Here is a 10,647-nt window from a genome sequence, read left to right as displayed (position 1 = left end):
GGCGGGGCTTACGTGGACTATTCGTTACGTGTTTCCGGTTGCGTCAACGTAGCCTTATTTTTTATGTCGGTGCTAGATTTTAAACTGTCAGTCAAAGATTTCCAGGTACTGTGCGTACTTATCCCTAACTTACCATTGTGTTTTTACACTTTTCAGATAATCAACCCAGTCAAACTAAAAGCGTCAGTCAGTTGTGCTGACTCAGTTAATTACCGACACTTAGAAAAAAAGCACGAACAAGAAAATAAAGAAAATGGTAGATTTTACTAACTAAACCCTCTGAATGAATTCAAATAGTGGTCATCGGTAATTTCACGTTATCTCTAACTGATTAATAAAAGGGAGTATATAATACTGAAGGACAGGGTCCTGGTGCTCTCTTTGAAAGCCATGTCCTTCCTCCACTTTGTTCTGCTCGTCCAGTTTTCATGTCAGCGCTTGTCCTCCGCTGTCAGGAAAACTTCAGTTGTTTTCAGAGGAACTCTGTAGAGAACATGCCGGTTAAACACGCAGATAACCTCTCCGAGTAATAACCCTGCGACCGAAAAGTGTCTTATAACTGAGATAAGATGCGGTGGAAAAAGAAATTTCACACTTTTTTTTTTATTTATTTTTTTTTTTTCTGAGAAGCCAACTCAGTGACAATAAGTCTGGAAAGGGTTACAAAGCGGTTTCTAATGCTTTGGGACTCCAGTGAATCAGGGTGAGAGACATCCACAAATGGAGAAAACTTGGACTCCAAAATTACTCCAAAAACACATCAATGACTTTTCCAGGTGGTCACAAAAAACACAAAAAGAACTGCAAACCTCACTTTCATTGAGCTCCATTCTATTCTATTTATGTACTGCCAAATCACAGGTCACCTTAAGGCACTTTATATTGTAAGACCCTCAGATAATAGAGACCTCAACAATAAATAAATAAAAAAACAACCCTATGAGCAGGCACTTGGCAACAGTGGGAAAGAAAAACTTGAATTTAACAGGAAGAAACCTCCAGCAGATCCAGGCTCAGGGAGGGGCGACCATGTGTCATGACTGATTGTGGGTGATGAGAGAATTACAGTATCAGTGCAGGTCAGTGATCACGATGCAATAATAAGAAACAGACAAGGCAAAAATGGCATCCATTGGAGAGCTCCAAGGAGAAAACCACTGCTGACTGAAAAGAACACAAAGTATCGTCTTACATCTGTCAACAGCAAAAAATTCTGTGGACTGACAAGAGTTTTTGGAAGGTTTAAGTCCCTTTACATCTAGCATAAAACCAGCACAGGACATCATAAAGATAACATCATACCAAACATGGTGGTGGTAGTGTGACGGTCTGGGGCTGCTTTGCTGTAATTAATGGAACAATAAATTCTGCTCTCTACCAGGAAAACACATCAACAAAAAAAATGGCCTGTATTTGTATAGCGCTTTTCTAGTCCCTAAAGACCCCAAAGCGCTTTACACAACCTGTCATTCACACATTCACACACTGGTGATGGCAGCTACATTGTAGCCACAGCCACCCTGGGGGCACTGACAGAGGCAAGGCTCCTGGACACTGGCACCACTGGGCCCTCTGACCACCACCAGTAGGCAACGGGTGAAGTGTCTTGCCCAAGGACACAACGACCGACTGTCCAAGCTGGGGCTTGAACCGGCAACCTTCCGATTACAACGCGAACTCCCAACTTTTGAGCCACGATCGCCCCTAGCAAGTCCACCTCTGAATGACCCAAATATTAAAAAGCATCAGTTTGCAGGCTCTTCATACTCAAAACTCCTCCAATGTGGCTGAATTAAATTAATTATACAAACAAGAGTTCCTTCACTGCCATCTAAAAACCTCATTGCCTGCTATCACAAAGGCTTGATTGCAGTTCTTGCTGCCCAGAGTGGAACAACTAGTTATTAGGTTTATGGGGCAATTAGTTTTTCATAAAGTGGGTTTAAATAGCCGCCTTTCCCAATAATAAATGAAATCAGCATTAAAAGCTGCATTTTGTATTTACATTGGTTTGAATGCTTTGATCTTCACACACAAAATAAACTTTAAAATTTTTTTTTTTTTTTTATTGATACAAGAGACAAATGTTCATCAGAAAAAGTTATTAAAAACACTGAAAACAAGATTCAATGGACATGTAGTTAATAAAAAAAACCAAAAAAAAAAAAACCCGTCCCTTAAATGAAGACGAGAGCATATTTGTTACGTTTTAACTTATAAAGTCACCATGAAACATACAGGTCATGGAGAGCAAGACATCTACAGACGGCGAATAATCGTAACGTGCTACAAAGTCAAAGAGTCAGTAATAAGTGACATAAGTGTTAATTAAAACAAAAACAAAGACTTGAAAAACAAATCTATAAAAGATAAGAGTGTATAAAAGCACATCATTTAACGTGAAATGTTGAGAGGTGGAGAACCGTAGGCTTTCCAATACAGACAACCACCAGATATCTCAGGTCTACCCATTAATGCTGTGTTTCAAGACATTTATAACATCTCCATCTCCAAGGAGCACCAGAGCATTTGTAAGCTGGTTAACTGTGCAGTGGCGGGTGGGTTTCCCTGCAATTTGATTGTGCGTTTCTCAGGAGGTTTAATGCCAAAACATGTGTAGTAGTCGCAGTCTTGCAGCCCCATTAATAACCCACAATCACAAAAACTATGGCATGAACTAAACACACAAATTACAGCAGAACCCCCCCCCCCCCAAAAAAAAAATTTTGTAGTACAACTCCCCCCCAAAAAATGGCAGTCATTCAGGTCATTGGTCGTCATAGGAGGTGGGACAGAAGAAAAAAAAGAAGGCAGCTGAACTTCTTTAAGTTTAGAAAGATGCTTTGGTTTCAAAAACAAGAAGGTGGAGAGCCTCAGGTAAACCATATTGGGGTTATTGGCCCTGGGAGGTGGTTTCACCCTTAATGTCCCACGTCAGCGACTATGGTGTCAATACCCGGGACATCTTCTTGGATGCGAAACGTCTTTCCAAACCTAAAGAAGTCCAGCTGCCTTCTTTTCTCAAGCTCCTAAGATCCAATTACAACCCCAGTTATTTTAGGACAACTCCAAATAAACAATCAACATAAGCAATCTTATGACTTTCACTTCTCTTCTTTAAGTTTCTCGGGACAGCTTCTGTTTATAGTGTCTTCAGTGTGAGGTAGACATCCGTGTGGCTGCTCACAGCTGTTCCTACAGCTTTAAGCCGGCGATCGTTCTGAATGAAGGAACGAAGAGCTCACAGTGGTTCACTTTGTGCTTCTCTAGATTCCTCATGATCCTGAACGTCTTGCCGCACGTGGCACAGCTGAAAGGCTTCTCTCCGGAGTGAAACCTCAAGTGCGCTTTTAGGTTGTCTCGCAGCCGAAAGCTTTTACCGCACTGCGTGCAGGTGTGCGGCCTCTCCCCCGTGTGGAACCTCGAGTGGCGGCGGAGACTCTTTCGCAGGGCGAACGTTTTAGAGCACGCAGAACACGAGTACGGCTTTTCTCCGGTGTGGAAGCGCTTGTGCCGCCGGAGGATCTTCCTCCGGCTGAATGTTTTCCCGCAGATGCTGCAAGAGTATCCATCTCGGGAGCGACTGATGACCGTTTGGAGGCGCCATATGTCATTTGCGCATCTGGTGAAGCAGCACAGGCGATGGCCAGTGTGAAGACCTTGATGACGGCGGAGATCTTTTGGCACAGGCCAACCGTTTTTGAGGTCAACGCTGTGAGCTTTGGCAGCGTCGCCCTGAATGTCTGATTCAGGCAACGTGAGAACATTTACCAGCTGCACTGCGCAGGGACGCAGCAGCTTTGGATCTGGAGATGTGAGTTTCAATTTCATCTGGAGATGGTTCTTTGCTTCCTTCTGAGCGTGGACCCACTCCCACACTCCAGTGTGTGCAGGAGTCGCAGCACCATCAGATGGGGATGGACTGTAGGCAGTGCCTTTAGCTGTGCTGACACTGGCCTGCTGAGGCTCGGCTTGAGCAGGCTTCTCCGATTGATCAACTTTGGGTGTTGGAGACTCCAGCTTAAGGATCAGCGGGCAAACAAACTTCACCTTCTCCCCAGAAGCAGAGTTGTTCGTGTCAGGCTGAATTACAAGAAGCTTCTGATCAGCTGACGTCTCTGTGGAGACTGAAACAGATCACATACATCTTTAATGACACTGAACATTTTCACCATCCTTTCATGAAGCTTCCCAAACCCCTTCACTCTCTTACAAAATGTCTCTGTCTCTCAGTGGATGCTATGCATGCAAAATAATAGAAGAGGAGCCATCAAATAACAGGGGCAGATACGGTATTTAAAACACTGTCATTACACGTGTCCTCACCTTGTTTTTGTATGTATGTTAAATAATCCCCACAACTGAAGAATTTGACATTATTTGAAACCATAAAATGTAAAAATGCTCACAAAATGCAACAGCGTGACACTGGCACTCAAACTTTGCAGCTCTACCCCGTCCGAATTCTTGCACCACATGAGTGAGTGCACGATGTGCTTCATGGGAGTGTAATGATGGAAGCACAACGTTCTGAAATTTAACAATCTTTAACCACGGTAATTATTAAAGACAGGTGACAGAGTGCCGTGAGTGACGAGCAGAGCTAGTGTTCTTGCTAATTCATGTAGCTGTGAAGTGAAATGGTCAAGTATCGCTGCTGTTAGCACGACACGGCAGCAACACAACAAAGTGTTTCCAAGTGTTAGCACAGCACACTCTCATGATACACTGTTGTATTACTGTAGGGTCTACCTTACAATATAAAGCACCTTGAGGAGACTGTTGTTGTGATTTGGCGCTGTATAAATAAAATTGAGTCAAACTTTTGTATTGCTACTCTGTGTATAAAAAAAGCATTTAGCCTAAGCCTACTTGCTCCACCACATTATTAAACTATCGCGTGATGCTAAAAATCGATATTTGCAAGAATAATGCCGCATTACAACTTGCGTGCGATACACATCCTGCATCATAGAGGAACACACAGGTTTCTCAATGTTGTGGTTTACTGGTCTGAGGGAGCAAAAAGCCACAGCTTTACTGATGACACTTAACATCAGACAGAAATCCAGGTACTCGTCATAGTATTTACAGTGGGGCAAAAAAGTATTTAGTCAGCCACCGATTGTGCAAGTTCCCCCACCTAAAATGATGACAGAGGTCAGTAATTTGCACCAGAGGTACACTTCAACTGTGAGAGACAGAATGTGAAAAAAAATCCATGAATCCACATGGTAGGATTTGTAAAGAATTTATTCGTAAATCAGGGTGGAAAATAAGTATTTAGTCAATAACAAAAATACAACTCAATACTTTGTAACATAACCTTTGTTGGCAATAACAGAGGTCAAACGTTTACTATAGGTCTTTACCAGGTTTGCACACACAGTAGCTGGTATTTTGGCCCATTCCTCCATGCAGATCTTCTCGAGAGCAGTGATGTTTTGGGGCTGTCGCCGAGCAACACGGACTTTCAACTCCCGCCACAGATTTTCTATGGGGTTGAGGTCTGGAGACTGGCTAGGCCACTCCAGGACTTTCAAATGCTTCTTACGGAGCCACTCCTTTGTTGCCCGGGCGGTGTGTTTTGGATCATTGTCATGTTGGAAGACCCAGCCTCATTTCATCTTCAAAGTTCTCACTGATGGAAGGAGGTTTTGGCTCAAAATCTCACGATACATGGCCCCATTCATTCTGTCCTTAACACGGATCAGTCGTCCTGTCCCCTTGGCAGAAAAACAGCCCCATAGCATGATCTTTCCACCCCCATGCTTCACAGTAGGTATGGTGTTCTTGGGATGCAACTCAGTATTCTTCTTCCTCCAAACACGACGAGTTGAGTTTATACCAAAAAGTTCTACTTTGGTTTCATCTGACCACATGACATTCTCCCAATCCTCTGCTGTATCATCCATGTGCTCTCTGGCAAACTTCAGACGGGCCTGGACATGCACTGGCTTCAGCAGCGGAACACGTCTGGCACTGCGGGATTTGATTCCCTGCCGTTGTAGTGTGTTACTGATGGTGACCTTTGTTACTTTGGTCCCAGCTCTCTGCAGGTCATTCACCAGGTCCCCCCGTGTGGTTCTGGGATCTTTGCTCACCGTTCTCATGATCATTTTGACCCCACGGGATGAGATCTTGCGTGGAGCCCCAGATCGAGGGAGGTTATCAGTGGTCTTGTATGTCTTCCATTTTCTGATGATTGCTCCCACAGTTGATTTTTTCACACCAAGCTGCTTGCCTATTGTAGATTCACTCTTCCCAGTCTGGTGCAGGTCTACAATACTTTTCCTGGTGTCCTTCGAAAGCTCTTTGGTCTTGGCCATGGCGGAGTTTGGAGTCTGACTGTTTGAGGCTGTAGACAGGTGTCTTTTATACAGATGATGAGTTCAAACAGGTGCCATTCATACAGGTAACGAGTGGGGGACAGAAAAGCGTCTTACAGAAGACGTTACAGGTCTGTGAGAGCCAGAGATTTTCCTTGTTTGAGGTGACCAAATACTTATTTTCCACCCTAATTTACGAATAAATTCTTTACAAATCCTACCATGTGAATTCATGGATTTTTTTTTCACATTCTGTCTCTCACAGTTGAAGTGTACCTCTGGTGCAAATTACTGACCTCTGTCATCATTTTAAGTGGGGGAACTTGCACAATCGGTGGCTGACTAAATACTTTTTTGCCCCACTGTATCTGGTATGTGTGTATATGTACCTGCAGGCACTGTCCATTGGAAAGTAGCATCAAAGCAACTCTCCTATTATGCATGGGAGAGTTGCTATGATGTGTGGAGGGAATATGAAAGAAGTTACAAAAAATAACTTTAATAACTTAATCCTATTGCTTATGATGAATGGATCATTTCCAAACAGAACTGTGCACAGGGTAGATCAGAATACTGCCCATTCTACTTTGCATCAATTATTTATGAATTATTTTACAGAATTTTCGGGTCCTCGCACATTCAGATGCTAGCCTCATGTACCTTGCCCCTTTTCAAGATAAAAGAAAACAACAAAAAGCAAAACAAAACAAATGAGTTATGCAACCAGATCAATTGTACGCTGACTTTTTTAATGTAGTATGCATGGTGTGTGTCTAGCATGCATAATGTGTTCATGCTTCCACTGTGTCAGCATAACACAAAGTTCTTACCATGCAAATCAACTTCTGTCTGAGCACCACAGTCAGATGGAGACTCTGCTCCAAGGACGCTCAACTCCACCGTATCCACAACCTGACCAAAGAAGGAACAAGACACATTTGCATGCATGCATCATGACTAGTGCAATGCATACCGCACCTGAAGCATCGCAGTAATAAAAAACGGGCAACAGAGAAAAGCAGACCAGGCTTCATAAAGTGCCTGTTCTTCATTCCACAGGTGATTTACAGCCCCTGTAAATTCTTACTGACCGGATCCTTCGGGGATGACCACTCGGGGTCAGCAGGCCCATTATCTTCAGCCAAGAGGATTTCTGGCGGAATGAGGCAACCCTCCATCACCACCTCCTTGCACTCCCTCACATAATCGCTATCCGAGACAAAAGTGAGCCCTACGGAGTAGAGGAGGGGGAGGGTTAACGCTGGCAACTACACTTCAGCTTCGTGCAAGATTGCTTGGTGATATGCAAACATGCATCAAACTATTTCTTTATCGACGTCACAGAACTCTGTTGGAATAACTTTCAAACATGTTTTTATTTATTTTTTTACTGGAGCTAAAAGCCCCACTCGTGTACCAGGAGCTGCAGCAGAGCTGTGAACACAAACAGGAAGTAACGACGTTTAAAGCCTCAGAAACACGAACCATGAAGCAGCGACGGCTCCTCCGCGCTGTCGCCCACTTGCACTCCGATGCTCCGTTTTGTGTCCCCGCTCGATAAAACATCCGAGGTTTCACTTCCCTTCCCGTCCTCACCGCGGCCCAGGTCCACCTCGGATGCTCGGTATCTGCTCTCGAACAGTTTGATTAACTCCACCGAGGCCGCTTTAACCAGCGAGCCTAGCACCGACTCCACCTGCGCCTGGAGGCTCACGACCACCGTCGACATGCTGCCTGTTCCTGCCGTGCAGAAGTTCACACCGTAAAGGAAGTTAAAATTTAGAAGAAGTATTTATTTACCAACCGTATAGCCACATGGTTTGCAGAGGGAAGAGGTGTGTCTACTAGTGGGGGAGGAGTGGCCAAAGGAATGGCCTTCCTCTTCTTTCAGTTTGCTAATTGGCAGCCGGCAAAGACCTTTAAGGTGCATTACCGCCACCTTGTGGATTAGCGTGGTTACTGTCGAAGCCCTACTTCTATAATCTATGTTAGTTTTTCCCAATTGTTTACACACTACTATGTAGGAATACAAAGTAGGAGTACATTTCCCACATACTTTACAGTATTTTCTGTTTTTTTTTAAGTGTGTTTTAAAAAAGTAGGAATCGTGCTTGCAGTGTAGCAGAATTGGTTCAGGGGATTAGTGCATCAGTTACATGTCGTAGCCATTGTGTTTGAAGTACAAGTACAGTAATAGGGCTTTGGAGTTGACGTCACGCTGCTGTATTTTACAGTATACTGTTTTTATTGCAGAGCTGAAAGCTTACCAACATGAGGTGGTCTCCTGAACAGGAGACTGAAATGATAAACATGGTTTCTAGAAAAAACCTCATAACAAATATAAAGAAAAATAATAGAAGACAACAACATATTTCAAAATATTGATAGGGTCAACTTATCAACACTGGACCATCTCTTGCACAGAAATAATCTGAGGATCAACCAGGGTGCCATTTGAACGCAATTCAGAAAGAGTCAAAGAATTGCGATGCAACTATATGCAAGTAAGTCCCACACAATCCCACAATTGATGCATACTCTCAACACTGTATAAATTACAGCACTGTACAGTAATCATACTCTGAACAAAAAAAAAAGGCTTACAGCAAGTCATTATGATGACTGGTAGAAGAATGGTCATAGTGTTTTACATTAAGCACATCAGTGTTCAGTTGGTTCTAATAAATGTCTATTCATGTGATGTTTGTGTGTGTCATTTGAAAACAAAATGCCATTTTGACAAGAAATTATATCGTTTTGAATGTAGCGTTTCATTTACAGGAGAATTGAAGGGTTTTGCCCGTTTTGTGTGTGTGTTTTTTTTATTTCTCTGACAATACGAGGCATTCTTTCAGGAAAGTGTGTAAACAATTGGGGAAAACTGTAATATGCAATTTCCCCTAAAAATATCTGAGCATCTGCCTTTTTTGCGGATGTAATGTGAAAATACTGCAATCTTCCCCTGGTATATCTATTCTGTATTCCTACATCTGTATTCCTCTCATTCTTTTTAATTCTATATTAAATGTTCCTCATTTTCCCTAATTATCCCACCCTTTTCTGTTTTTGTGTCCATGTGCAGTTTCATTTTTATTTTGAATCTCAACATTGCCTTACTTGTTAATATGATTTGCATATACTGTTTACATGAGCTAAGCTCAGACAAAAGAGAGGTGATTGACAGATAATGGTCAGTTTTGATAACCAAAATTTTACTTAGTTAAATAAAACTTAGAAAGAAAGAATTCTGGAACAGCTTTGTCAGTACATCACGTCTCAAAACTTCATCCTGGATTATGTCCAACCTTCTTGCTTCTTCTTTTTGATGGTGTTTAATAAAGTGACTATCCATAATGATGTGACAAAATAAACCTGGTCCAAAGGATTCACTGCACTTTAGTGACCTTAACATTGATTGGTAGGTGGTTATAACATTGTGGCTTAGAGCTTATAGTTTTAAAGTGGCTCTTCATGGTGTTCCTGTAAGAGGAATTTCAGAAATAAACTGAAATCAGAGTTTTATTACAGCTTTTAGACACACCCAGGACTCTCATATAAACAAAAATGTTATTTTCCTGTCCCACCTTTATCCCTCCCACCAGTCAAGACAGGATACACAGGGTGTATGCTCTTAAAGATCTTGTGCACTTGCACAAACAGGTAGGCTGGAGTATGAAAATATTATGGCAATGTTTCTGGTTTGCTGCCACAGCGTAATTAGTGCTCATGATAAACATAATTCACTCTGGTTTTATCTTTTAGTACAGCCACCATCCCAGAGTAACGCTATGTTTTCATTCTTGAAGGAAAGCTTTTTCAAGTTCACACTGACTCTGCACAGAAGCACACAGGAAATACAAAACAGAAGGGGGCAAAATAGAGTCCATCAATATTTAACTTATCAAGTCTACCTCTTCATCACTGGAGATATCTTTTCAGTAGCTTGACCTCTAATATTCCCACAGGGAATCAAGCTGAAAATCCTCAAAGAAAATTTAATCCCCTAAACCCTTTGAATTCCCCCAAAATATTTTTCTATCCCACCTCTGTAAATCACTACCTTATCGTGGTGGAGGAGTTTGTGTGTCCCAGGGATCCCAGGGGCTGTGTCCTGGTCCTGGGTGAGGGACCAGACAAGGAGTGATTCAGAAGACCCCCATGAGTAGAACATCAAAGGAACAGTTCATGCCGCCTGGGATAGGGTTTACGGGGGCCCCGACCTGGAGCTGGGCCTGGGGAGGGTGCCCGAGAGTATTCATCTCCCTTTTTCGGGCTGTGGGTCCATCCTCCTGCGGGCGCCCAACACCCGCAGGAGGCG

The 10,647-nt window shown here is 42.9% G+C and overlaps 1 protein-coding gene across 1 annotated transcript; it reads right to left on the bottom strand.

Annotated features, from left to right (window-relative positions):
- Positions 1 to 2,709: 2,709 nt before the first annotated feature.
- On the bottom strand, positions 2,710 to 8,185 carry LOC146688257 (uncharacterized). Its single transcript, XM_085439724.1, has 4 exons — positions 7,815 to 8,185; positions 7,421 to 7,560; positions 7,160 to 7,241; positions 2,710 to 4,127 (listed from the first exon to the last, which is right to left on the bottom strand). The coding sequence occupies exons 1-4, from the start codon at positions 8,056 to 8,058 to the stop codon at positions 3,196 to 3,198; spliced, it is 1,398 nt and encodes a 465-aa protein (XP_085295850.1). The 5' UTR covers positions 8,059 to 8,185; the 3' UTR covers positions 2,710 to 3,195.
- Positions 8,186 to 10,647: the final 2,462 nt, after the last annotated feature.

Source organism: Copadichromis virginalis, linkage group LG18, assembly GCF_057382275.1.
Source record: "Copadichromis virginalis isolate Kocher_CV1m ecotype Utaka linkage group LG18, C_Virginalis_male_GT1.1, whole genome shotgun sequence".
In the NCBI taxonomy this organism is placed as follows: Eukaryota; Metazoa; Chordata; class Actinopteri; order Cichliformes; family Cichlidae; genus Copadichromis; species Copadichromis virginalis.
The sequence above is the reverse complement of the archived record's forward strand: the minus strand, read 5'-3'. Positions and strand labels throughout refer to the sequence as shown.

Bases quoted from the DNA above. Each gene is read 5' to 3' on its own strand.
- LOC146688257 (XM_085439724.1), bottom strand. From the start codon at position 8,058: ATGTCGACGGTGGTCGTGAGCCTCCAGGCGCAGGTGGAGTCGGTGCTA. The intron at 7,561-7,814 runs GTTCGTGTTTCT...TCTACTCCGTAG, and splicing joins GGAGCCGTCGCTGCTTCATG to GGCTCACTTTTGTCTCGGAT. The intron at 4,128-7,159 runs GTAAGAACTTTG...GATCTGTTTCAG, and splicing joins GACAGAAGTTGATTTGCATG to TCTCCACAGAGACGTCAGCT.